The following is a 22409-nucleotide window of genomic DNA, read 5'->3' as shown; positions in this document are numbered from 1 at the left end:
CCATCGTCTCATACATTTCCCAAATCTCATGCAGTGGTTCATTTGGCTCTTGTTTAAAAGCAAGGATCTCATCTCTTAGAGTCACCATATGTCCCGGATAAAAGAACTTTGCGATGAACTTCTCGTCCAACTCATCCCAAGTGATGATGGAATGGTTGTGTAACCTTTCTAGCCAATCCAAAGCCTCCCCCTTATAGAAAATGGGAAAAGCCTTAACCTCAATGCGTCCTCAGAGACATTAGTTTGCTTGCTCCCCCATCACGTGTCAACAAAACCTTTGAGATGCTTATAGGTGTTTTGGTGTGGAGCTCCGGTGAAGAAACCCCTCTATTCCAATAGTGTAAGCATGACATTTGTTATTTGAAAGTTGCCCACCCTAATCTGGGGCGGGACTATTGCACTTGCATAGCCTTCGTTGGGCAACATCCGGTGTGTTTCCCTTGGAGGAGGTGTGGGAGGAATTGGAATATTATCATGAGGTGGTTAGCCTCTCCTTTGTACTTGAGGTTCGGGTTGAATCTCATCCATGTGATCATCATCTACCTCCTCCCCCAGTGGTAAATTTCCAAGGGCGTCATTTTTAAGAGCCATTTGGTACCTAAACGAAATTTGCACACAAATTAGAAAAACAGAAGGAAAGAAAAACATCATAAATACTCATATATATAACTAAAATTGTCTAACTCCCCGGCAACGGTGCCAAAAATTGATCGAGTCCAAGCCTACACTACTATTGAGTAGAGAGGATGGTCGATACAGTTTTAACCCAACTAGGTCGGGATCGAATCCACAGGGAGTTAATAATTGGAATTAGGTTTATATTTAAGCTAAATGCGGGCTTTGAATCTAATTACACTTCCACAAATGTTTGGTTTGATTTCTACTTCTACTTCTATTCTACTGCATGCAATATTTGAAACTAAGTACAATATTATGTTTGTTTTCAAATGTTTAAAGAGACTAGGATCGTGACTTCTACCTAGGTGGATATCTAACGGATAGTAAAATCTAGGGCAAGCTAGTGACTAATGGGGATCGTAATATAGCTATCACACTCGGGTCCTCACTCTATACCTCTCGGTAGTTTGAGTGATTTTGCCCAATTTGACTTTCTCAAGTCCAAATGGGTATTCATGCAATTCAAGTGATGTTAGCTCAAGTCGCGTATTACTATCTCTAGGTTTAACCCTTTAATTAGGGCTATCAATTTCTTGAGTTCACCCCAATTCCTTGTTAGCCTAGTTTTCCTAGACTTAGTCCCTCTTTCTCAAATAGAAACTAAGTCATAAAGGCATGAATCAGTGTTTGTAACCACAAATTCTATAGTTCTAGCAAGAACTAGGCTAAATATCACTAACCCATACACATTCAAGCCCTAAAATCAAATACCCATCAAATACCCACACTAGGGTTGGGTCACAACCCTAACTATGGGTTTAGCTACTCATAAAAATAACAAAAATTAAAGAGGAAATGAAGAGAATTCATAATACTAGATTAAAAGATGAAAATCTAATGTTGAAAGATAATTCTAGTACAAAATTGCCCAAAAACGGAATGTGCAGCTGTCTCACGTGCTCAGCTAAAACATAACATGTCAAAAAGTGAGCAAAAGTAGTATTTATGTAAGTGTTGACTAGCTGTATTTACTGCAAAAGCAATGTATGGTCGAGTTAGAGTTAAATAATGTAAAGCACCTACTAGACAGCGGTATAAAATATAATCAACAACAGCAAAGCCCTTAATAGTGCTTGATTGAGAAGATGATTGAGTGGAGATAGGCTTGGATTGTCACAAACCTACACGATTAAGAATATCACCAACCAAGTGATATGAATACTCAAAAAGTAATGAAGATCACCAAGATCAATAATAGAAAACTCAAAGTCAAGTATTCTAGAAAACCAAGATATTAAGCTAGGATTGGAGCCAGTAAGTACAATATCATCCACATATAATAACAAGAAAGGATATTGACCACTAGAAGAATAAAAATATATAGATGAATCTGCACGGCTATTCTGAAACCTATGTGACAGTAGAAAAGAACCAAACCGACTAAACTATGCACGAGGTGCCTACTTGAGACCATATAGTACCTTATGTAGGTTGTAAACAAGTCTAGTCGGAGAGTATCAATGAACCCCTGTGGTTGCTCCTTATAGACAAACTCATGCAAATATGTCACGACCCGGAATTCTCACCTTGGAGACCATGATGGCCCCTAACATTTTACTTGCTAAGCAAGCTAACATTAGAACAACTTATTCATTTTTTCACAGTTTAGATTAAATAACGAGAAAGAACTGAAATATCTGTAGGAATCTAAAGTAAAATTCGGAAGCTAAAAAACAACCAAACATCTTGTCATGACCCAAATTCCATTATAGGTCGTGATGGTGCCCAACATCATTGTTAGGCAAGCCAACACTGATCAACTAGTAAATTCCCATTTTTATTAAACAATCCCAATGTCTACCTTTACTTAAATTTAAAGCATTTGATAAATAACGGATTTTTAAGGTAAACAAAATGGAAACAACTAAAAGAAATCATGACTATAGAAATACAACACAAAAATCAAGTCTACTAATATGTGCCAAGATCTATTGTCACAAGTGTGTAGGCAACTAGCAGAATATACAAAAGATGGTTATCCTACTGTCTGAAATAGAATAGATAGGTATAAACAAAAGAAAAACTCCGGCATGTTGCTGAACGGCTCGAAAGGGGGCAGCTCATCGTGAAGTCTTAGTCCAAGATAAAGTATGCACGTCGGGCGGGTAACAAGATGCACCTGCCTCAGATCCTGTACAATTAAGTACAGAAGCGTAGTATGAGTATATAAACAATATGTACCCAGTAAGTATCCAGTCTAACCTCGAAGAAGTAGTGACGAGGGGTCGACTTGACACTTACTAGGGTCAACAATAATATAATTAAAGTGTTATGATAAGCATGGATATCATGAATAATAATGACAGGTTAATAACATGAAGTGATAAGTTCTTCTTTCATAAATATGATTTCCATTTCAGTCATATCATTTAACCACTTACATTTCAAGGCATTTAAGCAGTATAAATCACAGAGAATTCCAAATAATTAACATGCACAATTATGCTGAGGTCGTACGGCTCGGTCCAACGTCATATTAAAATGTGCACTGCTGGAGGGTAGAACGACGCAATATCTATTTACTACCGAGACGCTCGGCCCGATCCACAAATAATAATTTATTTTCAAGACAACACACATTTCCCATTTACAGTCAAGTATTTCATACAATCCTCAAGTGAGTATAACCTTCTACAATTATCTTATCAATTTTCAGCATGACTTAAGTGATTATAATAGCAAGTAAGGCCGCAAGAATTTCAAATATAGCATGATACGGGTCCTAAACTACCTGGACAATAACATAATAGTAACTACATACGGATTCTCATCAACACGTACGTATGTAGCCCCCACAGATAGGTACAAACATTTATTTAATTCACCTATGGGGTTAATTCCCTCTTACAAGGTTAGAAAGGAGACTTATCTCGTCTCAAATCCCACTTCCCAATTCAAGAACACTCTCAACCCGCCAAATTTGACGCCAAAGACTCAAAACTAGTCAAACATTACATAAACTAATCAATCTATGCTAAAAAATCATGATTCCACCATTTAAGTGATTCCCAACCTAAATCTCATTTTTATCTCAAGAACACAAATATATATTTTTACTAAATTTCCTAACACATTTCGTGGTTAAATCTCATTTTTATCAAAACCCTACGTTTTCACCTAAACTCATGATTTTTACTAATTTACATATTATAATCTACCCATAAACTATGTATTTAACTCATATTGTGTAGAAATTACTTACCTCAAAGTGCTAAGTCGAAATCCTCTCTTTGAGAGCTCCCCAATCGCCCAAATGTGTAAAGAATGAGAGAAAAAATGCCTAACTCCCATATTAAATGAAGGGCACTGCTTCCAGCTTTTTCGCACTAGCGGTGCATGAGCCGCACCTACGGATCCGCTTCTGCAGACTAGGTGTCCGCTTCTGCGGAATTGGCTGGGCCGGCTGGGGTCACTTATGCGGACGGGCTCCCGTTCATGCGGTCCTGCTTCTGTAGAAAAGGAGCCGCATCTGCGGAATCTGGGCTCCTCTCTTCGGGCAGCATCTGCGAGGCATTGCCCGCACCTACGAGCTCACACCTGTGGTTGACAAACCGCATGTGCAGTTATGACAGCAGCTGGAGCTTCAGCTCTTGCTCCAAACTTTCAACTTGGTTCGGGCCTCGTCCGATTGACGCTCGGGGCCCCCGAGGCCCTACCTAAACGTACCAACAAGTTCAAAATCATAAAACGGACTTGCTCGAACTCTCGTAATGCCCGAAACAATATTAAAACTAAGAATCACACCCTAAAACCAATTGAATCAATCTTCAATTTACTTCCAATGCACCAAAACGTACTTATATTACTTAGAATGACACCAAATTTTGCGTGCAAGTCTTAAATGACATTACAGAACTATTCCCGGCCTCGAAATTCTGTTTGGAACTCGATATCACCAAAACCCACTATAAACCAAATTTAAAGAACTTTCAAAACCTTCAAGAACTAACTTTCACTATTATGCGCCAAAATGCTCCTGGGACATCCAAAAACTGATCCGAACATATGCCTAACTCTGAAATCACCATACGAACCTATTGGAACCGTCAAATCCCTATTTTGACGTTGTTTACTCAAAATATTGACCGAAGTCAAACTTAGCCTTTTAAGCCAACCTTAAGGAACCAAGTGTTCTGAATTCAACCCAAACTCTTCCAAATCCCGAACTAACCATACTCACAAGTCATAAATTAGTAAAAGCAAGTACGAAAAATCTTATTTAGGAGAACGGGGTTCTATAAAGCAAAATAACCGATCAGGTAGTTACACGTTTGCTAACAATCCGTCAACCCAATGTCACAAGTACACGAGCTACTAGAATAGTACATACAAGGGTTTGAAATAAATACAAAGCTATCTGAATGAAAATACATAGCTAAATAAAAGGGAGGGGACTCTAGGAATTGCAGGCACTGAGCAGTTGTACCTCAAGTATGACGACCCAGCCAGTCGTCTCATGAATTACCGCTCTATTTCCCCCATTTTTGCTTCTTATTGCTTTGTTCAGTTGTATTATATGTCATTGGGTTGATTGTCTCGGGTTCAGAAAGGTTTTGGTAAAGGTTTGAGACACTTAGTCACTTTTAAGGAAGCTTAGGTTGGAAAAGTCAATTGGATGTTGACCTATGCATTAAAGGGCTCTGATGTGAGTTTCAATGGTTTGGATAGCTTCGATAGGTGATTTGATACCTAGGAGAGTGATTGGAATGTGTTTTGGAGGTTCGTAGTAGATTTAGGCTTGAATTGGCGAAATTGGAATTTTGGCGTTTTCCAGTTGATAGGTGAGATTTTGATATAGGGGTCAAAATGGAATTCTGGGAGTTGTAGTAGTTCCGTTGGGTCATTTGGGATGTGTGTGCAAAATTTTAGGTCATTCGGATGTGGTTTGGTATACTTTTTGATCAAAAGCGTAATTCGGAAGATTTTGGAAACCTAGGCTTGAATCTGATGTGTTTTGGTTGATTCGATATTGTCTGAGGTGTTTTGAAGATTGGTATAAGTTTGATTAGTGGTATATGATGTGTTTGTGCTTTTATTTGAGGTCTCGAGGGCCTCGGGGGTGATTTGGGATGGTTGGCGAAAAGATTTGGAGTTGGTTATGACAGCTGAAGTTTTCCATTACTGTCATAACCGCACTTGCAGCTATGGGACCGCAGGTGCGGTCTCGCAAAAGTGAGATTTAAATCGCAGAAGCAGAAAGGGCCTGGAAAGGAAGAAACCGCAGAAGCGGTCAAGGAGCCGTACCTGCGATGGCGCAGGTGCGGATTATGCATCGCAGATGCGGAGTTGGCAACTTAAGTGAGGACCGCAGATACGGTGCTTGGGACCACAGAAGCGGTTGCGCAGGAGCGGGGAATGGTCGTAGGTGCGGAATCCCTGGGCCAAAATGTATATATTGTTTCCTTCGCGAAATTTTGCTATGTTCTTCATCTTTTGAAGACGGGAAGCGAGCTAGGGCAGTGAAATCAAGGGAGAATCGAAGGGAATCAGTTGGGTAAGTTCCCTAAGCTTCATTACTTGAGTTTATGATCATTTTTCCATTGGTTAATCATGGTATTAGTGGAGAGTAAGGGTTAAAATTGGGGAAACTAGGGCTTGGTATTGGAGACCTAGACTTGAGGATTTGAGGGACTATTTGTGGTCGGATTTTGGTACTCTTGGTATGTATGAACTTGTGGGAGGATAAGTATTCCGTTGATGTGATTTTTATTGAGTTTTGAGACGTGCGCCCGGCGGTCGGGTTTGGCCAATTTCGGGATTTTGGTATAATTTGATTATTTTTGCTTGCGCTTTGATCCTTTAGCATATTCTAATACTATGATTCTGATTTTGGGTAGATTTGGCGTGAGTTGAGGTCGAGGCGAGAGGCAAAGGCATCGCGGAGTAGTAATTCACCCGGTTTGATGTAAGTAACCATTGTAAATCTGGAACTAAGGGTACAAAACCCCGGTATTTCGAATTGTTTTGATAAATGAGGTGATGCACATGCTAGGTGACGAGCATGTGGGCGTGCACCGGTAGGCATTGTGACTTGGTCCGTCATGTAGCGACTATTAAGACGCATATTTGATTTGAAATCTTATGATATTCCGTATTTTAGACATTTACATTATATTATGGGATGTATGCCATGTTTGGGGCCTTGTGCCGACCTATTGAGATCCTTAGGGGCATTTTTACTGTTCTTCCTCACTCTATTTGTTTGAAAGCATATCTGCAGTCATGTTTTACCTGTCTATTATTTAAAACTTGTTTTATCACTCTACTTATTAAATGTGAGGACTGTTTAGACTGAGTTTGCCTGAATTCTACTGTTATGCCCGAGTGGCTGTGAGGTTAATGACTGAGAGAGGTTGAGGACCTAATGGTGAGGATTATATATATTATGGATCGGGCTGCACACCATATAGATACTTATATGGATCGGGCTGCACGTCGCAGCGGTATATATATACTGGATCGGGCTGCATGCCACAGAGATATGACGCTTGACTGTAGGAGCCCCTCTGGAGTCTGTACACTCCCAGTGAGCGTAGTCGACTATAAACTATGGATCAGGCTGCACACCACAGCAGTTACTATGATTATTACTATTATGAAATATTAATGAGCCTGAGTGCTGAGAGTGAGTACTGAGTGATGAGAGCTGAGTCACGAGTGACTGAGAAGCCATATTCTGAGTGATACCTTGCCCGAGGGGCCCATTTATGAGATTTTCACTTATTTCACTCTTCTTTTAAATAAGTCTCTGTTGAAAAATTGCTAAGTAAAAGATTTTAAGTATTCCAAGTGAAACTGAAGTTTTTATGACAAAAATGGTTTTTAAATTGTGGAGTTTGATCTTTTATTCTGTTGTTTACTCCTTTATATGATTTTAAACTGCTTGTTACTGCTTTCAGATCTTATTTACTTTAGTTACTTACTGAGTTGGCATACTCACGTTACTCCATGCACCTTGTGTGCAGATCCAGGTGCCCAAGCGGCAGAGTGAGGGTCCTCAGCATTTTTAGAGTTTCCCGGAGACTGCAAGGTAGCTGCATGGCATCTGCAACCCTGCTTTCCTCCTTCCTATCTTGTTCTTTTCTGCATTTTAGACTTGTTATGTATTAGATAGTCGGATTTGTATATTTAGAGAATCTAGACTCATGACACCAGATGTTTGGGCTGTGTTAGTTTGTTGGTTTATTATTTTATTGATTTCCGCACATTTTTAGTTGTTTTAAACATTTCTTATGAAAATTGGGCTTCAAATCCGTGTTAGAAAAATGTTTTTATAAAAGAAGTTCGTTGTGGTTAAATGGTTATGTTGGCAGTAATGTGATAGGCGCCATCACGACCGGGTATTGGGCTCGTGACAAGTTGGTATCAGAGCCTAGGTTACATAGGTCTCACAAGTCATGAGCTGGTTTAGTAAAGTCTCGTGGATCAATACGGAGACCTTTGTACTTATCCTCGGGAGGCTGCAGAACCTTTAGGAAAAACTTCATATTCTTGAAATTCTTATCGTGCGAATCTGTTGATCCGAGTACTAAACTTCTATTATTCCATTCTCTCACAGATAGTGAGGACACGTACTACCGGCCAGGATGGACCACCACCAGTACCACTAGATTAGGACACTAGAGGCCGAGGACACGGTCGAGGCCGTGGTAGGAGTAGAGCAGCTAGGGTAGCACTTGTAGATCCACCAGCTGCCCCAATTCAGGATCAAGTCCCAGTTTTGGATGCTACAATAGCACCAGCTCAGGCACCAGCTGTGCCTATTATGATTCCAGGCCTTTAGGAGGCTTTAGCTCAGATTTTACAGGCACCAGTTGTGCCTATTGATTCCGGTCTGGCTCAAGCAGTCTCAATTACTATAGCCGCAGCTACTTCTCAGGCCAGGGAAGGTACTCAGACTCCCATTGCTCGCACACCTGAGCAGGTTGTGCAGGGACTTCAGACACCGGGGGTACCTCCAGCTCAACCGGTTGCACCAGCTCAGGAGCATATGGTACCAGTTATGTCGGACGGCAAGCAGCATCGATTAGAGAGGTTTGGTAGACTTCAGCCTCTGACTTTTAGTGGTGAGGGCAAGGATGCCCAGGGTTTCTTGGATAAGTGTTAGAGGATACTTCGTACAGCGGGTATTTTAGAGACTAGTGGGGTCGCTTTCACTACCTTTTAGTTTTTTGGAGTTGCCTTCACTTGGTGGGAGGCTTACGAGAGGCGTAGGCTTATTGGTGCAACACCCCTTGCCTGACAGTAGTTCTCTATTCTCTTTCTAGAGAAGTACGTGCCATAGTCTCACCGAGAAGAGTTGCGCAGACAGTTCGAGCAGTTACGTCAGGGAGAGATGACTATGACACATTATGAGATGCGGTTCTCTGAGTTAGGTCATCATGCGGTCTGGTTGGTTCCCACAGATTGAGAGAGGAACATGAGGTTCGTTGATGGCCTCACATATCAGCTTCGGATTCTCATGACTAGGGAGAGGGTGTCAGGTGCTACTTTCGAGGAGGTTGTTGACATTGCCCATGAGATTGAGTTGGTTCATCTCCAGGAGCGAGAGGAGAGGGAGGCTAAGAGGCCTCGGGGATCTGGTAGCTTTAGTAGTGCTCCTTTGAGGGGTCAGTTTCAGCACGGCAGGGGTCGTCCATTTAGACAGGCTTAGTCAGCTCGCTTAGGTTATCGTGGGGCATCATCGGGTCATGGTTCTCACAGTTCTCATCAGGGCCATTCATCACTCAATTCCCTTCCAGCCCAGAGTTCGTCCCGTGCTCCATCAGTTCAGGGTTCTTCCATGCTAGGTCCTTCTACTGGTCATTCTGGTGCCAGGGGTTCCATTTAGTAACCCTGTCTCCAGCACTAGGGAGTTGTTATGAGTATGGAGAGTTTGGGCATATGAGGAGGCAGTGTCCTCATCTTCTTGAGGGTCCGTCTCAGTAGAGGGGTCAGCCCTCGACTTTAGGTCCAGTCACTTCACCACCCGCTCAGGCATCTAAGGGCAGTGGCCAGTCAGCTAAGGGTCTCCCTAGAGGGGGAGGTCGATCAGTTGGTGGTCAGACTCGTTTCTATGCCCTCCCAGGTAGACCAGATGTTGCTGCTTCAGATGCCGTGATTACAAGTATTGTCTCAGTCTGCCGCAGAGATGCCTCTGTGTTATTTGATCCTGGTTCCACCTTTTTTTATGTGTCATCATACTTTGCTCGTTATTTGGATATGCCCCGTGAGTCTCTTGTTTCACCTGTTCGTGTAACTACTTCGGTGGGCGATACTGTTGTGGTAGACCATGTGTACCGGGCCTGTGTGGTGACTATTGAGGGTTTGGAGACCCGAGTGAATCTTTTGTTGTTATAATTTCGACATCATATTGGGCATGGATTGGCTATCTCTGTGTCATGCAATTTTGGACTGTCACGCTAAGACAGTGACGTTGGCTATGCCGGAAGTGCCACAGATCGAGTGGCGAGGTTCGACTGATTTTGTCCCTAGTAGGGTAATTTCGTTTTTGAAGTCCCAGCATATGGTTGGGAAGGGTTGTCTTTCGTATTTAGCCTTTGTGAGGGATGTCGGTGCAGAGACTCCCAGTATCGATTCTGTTCCAGTTATGAGGGATTTTCCCGATGTGTTTCCTGCAGACCTGTCAGGCATGCCACTGGATAGGGATATTGATTTTGGTATTAACCTGGTGTCGGGCACTCAGCACATCTCTATTCTGCCGTATCATATGGCACCAGCGAAGTTGAAGGAGTTAAAGGAGCAGCTTCAGGAACTCCTTGATAAGGGGTTCATTCAGCCTAGTGTGTCTCCTTGGGGTGCGCCAGTTCTATTTATGAAGAAGAAGGATGGCACTATGAGGATTTGCATTGATTACAGGCAGTTGAACAAGGTTACAATTAAGAATAAATATCCTTTGCCTCGCATTGATGATTTGTTTGACCAGCTTCAGGGAGCGAGAGTGTTCTCCAAGATTGATCTCCATTCAGGTTACCACCAGTTGAAGATTAGGGATTCGGATATCCTTAAGACATCTTTCAAGACCCGATATGGTCATTATAAGTTCTTGGTGATGTCTTTTGGGCTAACCAATGCCCTAGAAGCATTCATACACTTGATGAACAGCGTGTTCCGGTCGTATCTCGACTCATTTGTCACAGTTTTTGTTGATGATATTCTAGTATATTCACGTAGTCAGGAGGAGCACGCGGAGCATTTGAGAGTTGTGTTGCAAAGTTTGAGGGAGGAGAAGCTTTATGCAAAGTTCTCCAAGTGTGAGTTTTGGCTCAGTTCAGTAGCATTCTTGGGGCATGTGGTGTCCAGCGAGGGTATTCAGGTTAATCCAAAGAAGATAGAGGCGGTCCAGAGTTGGCCCAGACCGTCCTCAGCTATAGAGATACGCAACTTTCTTGGTTTGGTAGGCTATTATTGCTGGTTTGTTCAGGGATTCTCATCTATCGCATCGCCCTTGACCAAGTTGACTCAGAAGGGTGCTTTATTCAGGTGGTTGGATGAGTGCGAGGAGAGCTTTCAGAAGCTCAAGACCGCCTTGACCACACCTCCAGTGTTAGTGTTGCCATCAGCTTCAGGTTCATATACCATGTATTGTGATGCTTCGAGAGTTGGTATTGGATATGTGTTGATGCAAGAGGGTAGAATTATTGCTTATGCTTCTTGTCAATTGAAGCCCCATGAAAAGAACTACCTTGTTCATGACTTGGACTTGGCTGCCATTGTCCACGCATTGAAGATTTGGAGGTATTATTTGTATGGTGTGTCTTGTGAGGTGTTTGCGGATCATCGTAGCCTCCAACACTTGTTCAAATAGAAGGATCTTAATTTGAGGCAGCGTAGATGGTTGGAGTTGCTAAAGGATTATGATATTACTATTTTTGTACCATCCGAGAAAGGCCAATGTGGTGGCCTATGCCTTGAGCCGGAAGGCGGTGAGTATGAGGAGTTTGGCATATATTCCAGTTAGGGAGAGACCTCTTGCGGTTGATGTTCAGGCCTTGGCCAATTGGTTCGTGAGGTTGGATATTTCGGAGCCCAGTCGGGTGTTGGCTTGCGTGATTTCTCGGACTTCCTTATATGATCGCATCAAAGAGCGCCAGTATGATGATCCCCATTTGCTTGTCCTTAAGGACAAAGTTTAGCATGATGATGCCAGAGATGTGACTATTGGTGATGATGGGGTGTTGAGGATGCAGGGCCAGATATGTGTGCCCAATGTAGATGGGCTTCGGGAGTTGATTCTAGAGGAGGCCCGTAGCTTGCGGTATTCTATTCATTCGGGTTCCGCGAAACATTATTGGTGGAGGAGAATGAAGAAGGACATTGTGGGATTTGTAGCTCGGTGTCTCAATTGTCAGCAGGTGAAATATGAGCATCAGAGACCGGGTGGCTTGCTTTAGCGGATGGATATTCCAGAGTGGAAGTGGGAGCGGATCACCATGGACTTTGTAGTTGGGCTCCACGGATTTTGAATAAGTTCGATGCTATTTGGGTGATTGTGGATCGGCTAACCAAGTCCGTGCACTTCATTCCTGTGTGTACTACTTATTCTTCAGAGCGGTCGACAAAGATCTATATCCGGGAGATTGTTTGTTTGCGTGGTGTCCCAGTTTCCATCATTTCAGATAGGGGCACTCAGTTTACTTCGTAGTTTTGGAGGTCTCTGCAGCGAGAGTTGGGTACTCAAGTTGAGTTAAGCATAACTTTTCACCCTCAGATGGACGGGCAGTCCGAGCGCACTATTCAGATATTGGAGGACATGTTGCGTGCTTGTGTCATTGATTTTGGAGGGTCATAGGATCAGTTTCTATCACTTGCATAGTTTGCTTATAACAACAGCTACTAGTCGAGTATTCAGATGGCTCTATGTGAGGCTTTATATGGGAGGTGATGTAGATCTACAGTTGGCTGGTTTGAGCCGGGTGAGGCTAGGCTATTGGGGACAGACTTGGTGCAGAATGCTTTAGAGAAGGTGAAGGTGATTCAGGAGAGGCTTCGTACAGCGCAGTCGAGACAAAAGTGTTATGCTGACAGAAAGGTCCCGGATGTGTCCTGCATGGTTGGTGAGAAGGTTTTGTTGAAGGTTTCACTGATGAAGGGTGTTATGAGATTTGGGAAGAAAGGGAAATTGAGTCCTTGGTTCATTGGGCCTTTTAAGGTGCTTCGGAGGATTGGGGAGGTGGCTTATGAGCTTGCTTTGCCACCCAGTTTGTCGATTTTTCATCCGGTATTTCATGTTTCTATGCTCCGGAAGTATATTGGCGATCCGTCTCATGTTCTGGATTTCAGCACGGTTCAGTTAGATGATAATTTGACTTATGATGTAGAGCTAGTGGCTATATTGGGGTGTTAAGTTCGAAAGTTAAGATCAAAGGATATAGCTTCAGTGAAAGTGCAGTGGAGAGGTCGGCCCGTGAAGGAGGCTACCTAGGAGACCGAGCGGGAGATGCAGAGCAAATATCCTTACCTATTTGAGGCTTCATGTAGTTTCTTGACTCGTTCGAGGACAAACGTTTGTTTAAGAGGGGGAGGATGTGTCGACTCGGTCAGTCGTCTCATAAGTTATTGCTCCGTTTCTCCCATTTCTGCTTCTTATTGCTTTGTTCGGTTTTATTATATATCATCGGGTTGATTGGCTCAGGTTCGGAAAGGTTTTGGTAAGGTTTGAGACACTTAATCTCTTTTGAGGAAGCTTAGGTTGGAAAAGTCAACTGGATATTGACTTATGTGTTACAGGGCTCGGATGTGAGATCCGATGGTTCGGATAGCTTCGGGAGGTGATCTAAGACTTAGGAGCGTGATTGGTATGTGTTTTGGAGGTCCGGAGTAGATTTAGGCTTGAATTGGCGAAATTGGAATTTTGGCGTTTTCCGACTGATAGGTGAGATTTTGATATAGGGGTCGGAATGGAATTCCGGGAGTTGCAGCAGTTTAGTTGGGTCATTTAGGATGTATGTGCAAAATTTCAGGTCATTCGGACGTGGTTTGGTATAATTTTTTATCAAAAGCATAATTCGGAAGATTTTGGAAACCTAGGCTTGAATCCGATGTATTTTGGTTGATTTGATGTTGTCTGAGGTGTTTTGAAGATTGGTATAAGTTTGGATGGTGGTATATGATGTGTTTGTGCTTTTGGTTGAGGTCCCGGGGGCCTCGGGGTGATTTCGGATGGTTGGCGGAAAGATTTGGAGTTGGTTGTGATAGCTGAAGTTTCCCATTGCTATCATAACCGCACCTGCGGCTATGGGACCTACAGGTGCGGTCTCGCAGAAGTGAGATTTGAATCGCAAAAGCGGAAAAGGCCTGGGAAGGTAGAAACTGCAAAAGCGGTCAAGGAGACGCACTTGCGATGGCGCAAGTGCGGATTATGCATCGCAGATGCAGAGTTGGCAGCTTAAGTGAGGACCGCAGATGCGGCGCTTGGGACCACAGAAGCGGTTGCGCAAGAGTGGGGAATGGCCGTAGGGGCAGAATCCCTGGGCCAGAAGGTATATATTGTTTCCTTCGCGAAATTTTGCTATGTTCTTCGTCTTTTGAAGTCAGAAAGCGAGCTAGGGCAGTGAAATCAAGGGAGAATCGAAGGGAATCAGTTGGGTAAGTTCCCTAAGCTTCATTACTTGAGTTTATGATCATTTTTCCATTGGTTAATCATGGTATTAGTGGAGATTAAGGGTTAAAATTGGGGAAACTAGGGCTTGGTATTGGAGACCTAGACTTGAGGATTTGAGGGACCATTTGTGGTCGGATTTTGGTACTCTTCATATGTATGAACTCGTGGGAGGATAAGGATTCCGTTGATGTGATTTTATCGAGTTTCGAGATGGGGGCCCGGGGTCGGGTTTGGCCAATATCGGAATTTTTGGTATAATTTGATTATTTTCGCTTGGGCTTCGATCCTTTAGCATATTCTAATATTATGATTATGATTTTGGGTAGATTCGGTGCGAGTTGAGGCCGAGATGAGAGGCAAAGGCATCTCGGAGTAGTAATTCACCCGGTTTGAGGTAAGTAACCAATGTAAATCTGGAACTGAGGGTACAAAACCTTGGTATTTCAAATTGTTTTGATAAATGAGGTGATGCACATGTAGGTGACGAGCATGTGGGCGTGCACCGGTAGGCATTGTGACTTGGTCCATCATGTAGCGACTATTAAGCCGCATATTTGATTTGAAATCTTATGATATTCCGTATTTTAGACATTTACACTATATTATGGTATGTATGCCATGTTTGGGGCCTTGTGCCGACCTATTGAGATCCTTAGGGGCATTTTTACTGTTCTTCCTCACTCTATTTGTTTGAAAGCATATCTGCAGTCATGTTTTACCTGTATATTGTTTAAAACTTGTTTTATCACTCTACTTATTAAATGTGAGGACTATTTCGACTGAGTTTGCATGAATTCTACTGTTATGCCCGAGTGGCTGTGAGGTTAATAACTGAGAGAGGATATGAATATTACGGATCGGGTTGCACGCCACAACAATAGTATATATATATATATTATGGATCGGGCTGCATGCCGCAGCGATACTTATATGGATCGGGCTGCACGCCACAGTGATATATATATATGATCGAGCTACGCGCCACAGCGATTTGACGTTTGGGCTGTAGGAGTCCTTCCCGAGTTTGTACACCCCCAGTGAGCGTAGTCGACTATAAACTATAGATCGGGTTGCACGCCGCAGCAGTTACTATGATTATTACTATTATAAGATATTAATGAGCCTGAGTGCTGAGAGTGAGTACTGAGTGACGAGAGTTGAGTCACGAGTGACTGAGAGGCCATATTCTGAGTGATACCTTGCCCGAGGGGCCCATTTATGATATTTTTACTTATTTCACTCTTCTTTTAAATAAGTCTATGTTGAAAAATTTCTAAGTAATAGATTTTAAGTATTCCAAGTGAAACTGATTTTTATGACGAAACTGGTTTTTAAACAGTGGAGTTTGATTTGTTATTCTGTTGTTTACTATTATTGCTTTTAGACCTTATTTACTTTAGTCACTTACTGAGTTGGCATACTCACGTTACTCCCTACACCTTGTGTGCAGATCCAGGTGCCCGAGCGGTAGAGTGAGGGTCCTCAGCATTTTCAGAATTTGCCGGAGACTGCAAGGTAGCTGCATGGCGTCTGCAGCCCTGCTTTCCTCCTTCCTATCTTGTTCTTTTCTGCATTGTAGACTTGTTATGTATTAGACAGTCAGATTTATATATTTAGAGGCTCTAGACTCGTGACACCAGATGTTTGGGCTGTGTTGGTTTCATGTTTTATTGATTTCCGCAATTTTTAGCTGTTTTAAACATTTCTTATGAAAATTGGGATTTAAATCCGTGTTAGAAAAATGGTTTTATAAAAGAAATCTGTTGTGGTTAAATGGTTAGGTTGGCTTGCCTAGTAATGTGATAGACGCCATCACGACCGGGTATTGGGGCCGTGACATCAAGTCTCCGTTGCGCTGATCAATATAAGCATGCTAATAGCCGCTGCTGGGGCCGACTCCAAAATCTGCACAAGAAGTGTAGAGTGTAGTATGAGTACAACACAAGGAAATGAGAATACCGAAAATCAACACAACTCAAGGAAATATAAACACGTAGGTTGTTGCAGCGCGCAACCCGATCCTACCGTACAACACATAATCCTTCCTTATTTCACCATAATAACATCAACAACAGTAAACAATATATATATATATATATATATATATATATATATTGCGGCACGCAATCCGATCTCACCATATATCAATATCAATATCACAATTCACCCTTATTTGGTCACCATATATCAATGCCCTTAAAATATAAGATGACCTATCTGGTCATCACAAAATAACCTTTAAGAAATGCATTTTTTAAAATCAAACTGACGAATATACCAACTACGAGAAAGAGCAATAGAGAGTATCAAACATATAGTAGTGGGACGAACAATGGGACTAAAAGTCGTACTATAATCTACACCAGGAGCCTGAGTATAACCCTTGGCCACCAATCTCGCCTTACAAGGAAAAAAAGACATCAGACTTTTGCATTCGATAGACCCATTTGCAACCAACAACATTAACACTAGATGGACGAGGAACAAGAGACCACGTATGATTCGCATGTAAGGAATTGAACTCTTCTACCAGAACACTCCGCCATCTGGCATCCTTAACTGCAGAGCTAAAATAAGTAGGCTCAACAGGCAAATTAGCCAAAGACATGGAATTAAGAGCATACTTAGGATTTAGTTTAACCACTCCACACTTAGATCGAGCAACCATGGTACGAGTAGAATTAGAAGTGGAAGTTGATGGCTCAATAATGAAGGTGGATATAGGAGATGAAACTGTACTAGATAACAGTAAGGACGAAGAATCTACGGAGCTAGGAGGAACAGAAGACAAACTAGGAGAACATAAGAAGAGGTTGGACACAGAGATAGTGGTAGAACTAGTAGACTTGGGTGCTGTAAGTGTAGGACTAGGTAATGCAGCAGGTACAGAGAGGAGGATACGAGGCATAGAATGACGAGGAGATAGGAAAGTAGATAAATGTGTACAGGAAAAATAAAGCTCAATAAAGCAAATATAGTGACTAATATAGACACGGTTAGTATCAAGACATAGACAATGATATCCCTTGTGATTAGAACTGTACCCTAAAAACACGCAAGGAGAAGAATGATAGTCAAGTTTGTGAAAACGATAAGGACACAACTTTGGATAACAAAGATACCGTGAAGATTTTAAAATGATGTAGTCAGGTGGAACCCCAAATAGATTCTCATAGGGGGAAAGTTTAGCTAGAAAGGAAGAAGGAAAGCAATTAATAAGATAAACAATAGTAGGAAAAGCTTCAACCCATAAAAAAAAAGGGCATGAGCATGAAAAAGTAAAGTGAGAGCAACATATATGATATGACAGTGCTTACACTTAGCTACACCATTTTGTTAAGGTGTGTGAGGGCAAGACAATTAATGATGAATATCATGCGAGCGAAGAAAGGAGATAAAGGAAGAACTTTGAGTCTAAACGAAATGCCTTAATAGATCCATCAAATTGATTTTCAACAAAAAAATTAAAATAGGTAAAATTGTAAAATAGGTAAAACAAGATATAACATCACTTTTATGACGAATAGGATAAATCCATGTGTAACGAGTGAAATCATTAATAAAAATAACATAATAATGATAACTACTAATTGAGGGCATAAGGGACAACAATAGAATGAATTAATTCTAAAATAGAGTGGTAAGTACTCCTGCATCCTTAATCAGAGGTCTCACGTTCAAGTCCTGGGTATGGAGTCGTCTTTGTTAAGGAGCGTTTTACCTCCTAATGTGGGACTTCCCGGCGCGAATACGGACTAGTCGGGCCCCAATATGGGTACCGAATACCGAATGAGAAATCAAAAAAATCAAAAAAAAAATTAATTCTAAAACATACTACGAAGTAGTTGAAGTACTTCTAAGATAACGGCAAAGCCGAATCTTTAGAATTTAAGCAAGAATGACAAACAATTCAATATCTTTCGTAGTTGAAGTACTTCTAAGAGAACGGCAAAGCCGAATATTTAGAACTTAAGCAAGAATGACAAACAATTCAATATCTTTCTGTATCCCTCTTGGTTTCATTAGCATTTGAATTACCTCTCTCTTCTTTCTTTTTTTTTTTTTTCCAATTTGGGTATCAAATTTTTTAAGTTTTTGGCACACTGAATTCATTTTGATAGTGTTATAAACATTATATGGAAACTAAACCTAATCATTAAATTGACGCAAATAAAAAAATCAACAAAAGCAAAACCAATAAATTTGTAGTACTATATGTGGTTTATTTGATTTAAATGTTTACAAAAACCAACATAGAGCCTGTTTGGCCAAGCTTCTCGGAGGTCAAAAGTACTTTTTGAAAAATTTAAGGTGTTTGGTCAAAATAAAAAAGTACTTTTGGCCAACAGCAGAAGCAATTTTTCTGCTTTTCAGAAGAAGCAGAAAATTCTAGCTTCTTCCAAGAAGCAGGAAATTAATTTATTCAAGACAAAATAATCCTCACCATAAATTTATATTTTTCAAATTATCCTTTACTAATTTAAGTTTTTTATTTTTATTTTTGTTTCTAGTTTTTATCATTCTTTTAAATTAAAGATATCATGTACATGAATCATATTGTAACTTTCTAAATTCTTTATTGACTTTTCTTTTTGTCTTTTCATTTGTTTTTGCTTCGTTCGCTCGGATAGGACGTAAACTTTTCGAATTCATTTAAATATTTAGTATATATGTTTATTTTATGTTTATATTTTAATTAAATTAAATAAAAATAATAAAAGTCTCTTATAATAAATATTTAAATTTATTTTTCTTTTTAAAATATTATAAAATTTTGGTACTATGCTTTTTGGTAATTTGACACTCAAAAGCACTTTTTATAAAGACCGGTCAAACACAATTTATTTATCAAATAAGGTAAAAAGAACTTTTTAAATGAATTGACCAAAGATAAATTATTATTTTTAAAAGTACTTTTTAAAAATACTTTTAAAAAAAATAATTTTTGGCAGCTTGGCAAAACGGGCTCATAGTCTTGCCTTCTCTTAAGCAAAAACCACATCAAACCATGAACACACCCCAAACCCGAATTCATCACCGGTAATGTAATTCGGGCACTACCCGACATTTCTACTCACAGATTAAACACTAGGGTTTTAGTGATATCTCCTAACTAGGTTTTTGCTTCATTCCGTGAGATCAGAGAGGAAGAGTTACTCGTGAGAGAAACAGGAGTAGCAGCCATGGCTAGCACCAAAGTACAGAGGATTATGACCCAACCTATTGTAAGTTTCTTCCAACATTTTTCTTGTATGAGCAATTTATAACTTTAATATTTCCACGTCTGCACTAACTTTGGGTTTTTTTTTTAACAGAACCTGATCTTCAGGTTTCTTCAGAGTGTAAGTTTGCTCTTATACGCTTCTTATTTATGTTTAATTTATTTTTCTCAGTTCAACTATTACGTTAGGGATTAATTTCCAGTTACTATTTGAATTATAATTGATGTAGAAATTATTTTGCAGAAAGCTCGTATTCAGATATGGCTGCTTGAGCAGAAGGATCTGAGGATTGAAGGACGTATTATTGTATGTTATTCATTTATTTATTTGTATAGAAGAATGAAGATTTATGTTTTTTTTTTCTTATGAATTATTAACTCTTACCCCTGTTTATGCCCATTACTTTATGGTTCAATCTCTTAGTTGCTGAGTGGTAATGTTTTCTTTTTCTTGGCATAAATTTTAGTGCATGCTTTTAATAGTAGTAGGTTATTTCTCAGATAAAATTCAGCTTAGAGGGCAATGCCTCCTTTTTTTTTTTGGGTATGGATTTATGGAACTGTAATTTCTTTTCCTTTTTGATAATGAGTGAAGCTCCTTAGCTTTTAGTATTTGGTTTTGTAGGAGCGACCTAAGTTGAAAATTTATGACTGAGGATTTATCATTGAAAAATGATTTTGAGATAATAAAGGTGCATAATTTGGACATACTAATGATAAATTCCCAACTAAGCTGGATATATCACCTGAAGTTCTTTGGGCAAGGCAAGGTAAAGCATCCAGGTGATTGAAAGTTCAGAAAGGCGAAAAGCAGTTTAAGCTCATATTCCTTTAACAATCAACTAATTGTGTTTTATACGTCATTTAGCACTTATTTTTGGTGAACTGCAATATAAATAGTACAAAGCATCTAGCGTAATTGTTGTCATAATATCTTTGGTTCCTGTAGCAAGCTTGTAATTGACATCTAGGTAATTGACAAGCAACTTTAGTTTTTTCTTTTTTTGTGGCAATGCTAGCTTATACTTAAATTTGGAATAGAATGGATCCTTATAGTTTAAAAGAGCAAAAAGAAATTCTCTGAAGCAATGCTACAAAGACATATCCACACTGTATAGCCTTGTGTTAGAAGAGCTTTAACCTTGTCGATTGAATTCAATTTTATGTTAGTGTAGCCCAAAGGGCGGAGAAAAGCATGTTTTGTCTTAAACCCTCTTAGAATTAGTATTTGATTAGTTCCTAGGTCATTGTGTGAATTAGTTTTGATGAACAGCAGATTAAAAAATGAGTTTTGCTGGATGCCCCTGAATTATTGCTTTTGCATGAGACACCTGCACTGTGCTTTTGGCTAGAGTTGTAACATCGGAGGACTAGGGAGAATTTAGAAGTACTATTATTGCCGCAAACTTTGCTTATGCCTCAAGATCTTTTCTTGGCCTTGAATTTGTTGACGGAGACATAATTTGTTTTTGTTGTTTAGGGCTTTGATGAGTACATGAACTTGGTTCTAGATGATGCTGAGGAAGTCAATGTGAAGAAGAAAAGCAGAAAGCAGTTGGGTGGGTAACAAAAAAATTTCACCCTAAGGCCTAGCCTTATTCTCCCCTAGAATAACAAGGAAAAACATACTTCTCTGTGCCTTTTGTCTCTAAATGTCTTTGTTCCCTGACCCCTGTGCAGGGCGGATACTTCTGAAAGGAGATAATATCACATTGATGATGAACACGTATGTTATTGACTCATTTCTATACCTATTTTTCTGTTACACCTGAAAACATAGTTAATTAATAAATTCTAGCTTTTAATACTGCTGCCACGAAATCTCTTATCCCCTCCGCCGTCCTCCTTGGTAGGACAATCCTACTATTTTACTCACTTCATTTGTTTTTTTTCTCTATTTAGGGGGAAATGATTTCTTGTCAGCTGGATGGCGGAAGAAGTTTGAATTTTTTGGTAAAATCAACTGTTGAAACAGTTGGGTTGTGGACAAGGAGCATGATGTTGGACGCACAACCTTGATTTTGGACTTTCATTTACTTTTTGCTATTTGTAAATTCACCATGGTTCCTTGAGTCTAAATGTCTAATACTCCATGGATGTCATGGCTCTGACCTCTTTATATAGTGAGGTCAATTTACGAGTAATTGTATGAAAGAAGTTGCTTGATGCCCTAGCTATCGGCTGCCAAGTCAGAAGTGCCTTGTGATGCGCTGTTGTGGTAGCAAATTCCTGTTAATGGTCAAACTCCTTGTTCTTTAAAATGACACTCCAACAACCTATTAAAGCGAAGACTCTTTTAACTTGTTATCTGTTGTTGATAGCAGGGTAATTATAAGTGTGTTGTGAAAGTAGCTTTATAACCGTTTCTCTATTTTGGGTAGTATGGTAGTCACAAGTATATTACAAGAAAAGAAGTGATAGCTTAAGAGTTTAGGTATTAGTATGGATGTTGGGAATTTTCTTTAGGATGTAGGCATTGTCATTAAGACGTTCACTGAGCCCATGTTGTTGCAGAAGATGAACTTGCTAAGTTGTGGCGCTAATACATGACTAACTTCTTTTTATTTGATTCCTTTACAAACATGTTCGTTATAAATTCCTTAGAAGAGAGAATTACTCAAATCTTTTAAACATTTGATTGTTTCTACTTTTTCGTCTTTCATCATTGAGAACAAATATAAATTGAATAGAACCTCAAGATGAAGGAAGTAGCTGTTACGCAGGAACTATGAAAAAAAATCGATCCCCTCTTAGAACAAATGGTAGTTACTTTTGGAACAACTACTTATTTTTCAGTGATAGATGTCAAAACTTAAAATATTAAACCGTTTTTGTTCAAGTCTTATTAGTCTCTCATCTAGGACTCTGATGTCGGGTTTAAGATCTTGAGAAAATCGACGAAGAGAG

At 40.2% G+C, this 22409-nt stretch overlaps 2 protein-coding genes across 2 annotated transcripts; one reads left to right on the top strand and one right to left on the bottom strand.

The window, feature by feature from the left end:
- Positions 1-483: 483 nt before the first annotated feature.
- On the bottom strand, positions 484-16949 carry LOC107806383 (putative mitochondrial protein AtMg00820). The gene is made up of 3 exons (XM_075220596.1): positions 16725-16949; positions 16560-16681; positions 484-598 (listed from the first exon to the last, which is right to left on the bottom strand). The coding sequence occupies exons 1-3, from the start codon at positions 16947-16949 to the stop codon at positions 484-486; spliced, it is 462 nt and encodes a 153-aa protein (XP_075076697.1).
- A 2384-nt stretch (positions 16950-19333) lies between these two features.
- Positions 19334-21832, top strand: LOC107806389 (uncharacterized). The gene is made up of 6 exons (XM_016630537.2): positions 19334-19506; positions 19597-19623; positions 19747-19809; positions 20983-21061; positions 21183-21228; positions 21405-21832. The coding sequence occupies exons 1-6, from the start codon at positions 19465-19467 to the stop codon at positions 21412-21414; spliced, it is 267 nt and encodes an 88-aa protein (XP_016486023.2). The 5' UTR covers positions 19334-19464; the 3' UTR covers positions 21415-21832.
- Positions 21833-22409: the final 577 nt, after the last annotated feature.

This window comes from Nicotiana tabacum, chromosome 8, assembly GCF_000715075.1.
Source record: "Nicotiana tabacum cultivar K326 chromosome 8, ASM71507v2, whole genome shotgun sequence".
Lineage (NCBI taxonomy): Eukaryota > Viridiplantae > Streptophyta > Magnoliopsida > Solanales > Solanaceae > Nicotiana > Nicotiana tabacum.
The sequence above is the reverse complement of the archived record's forward strand: the minus strand, read 5'-3'. Positions and strand labels throughout refer to the sequence as shown.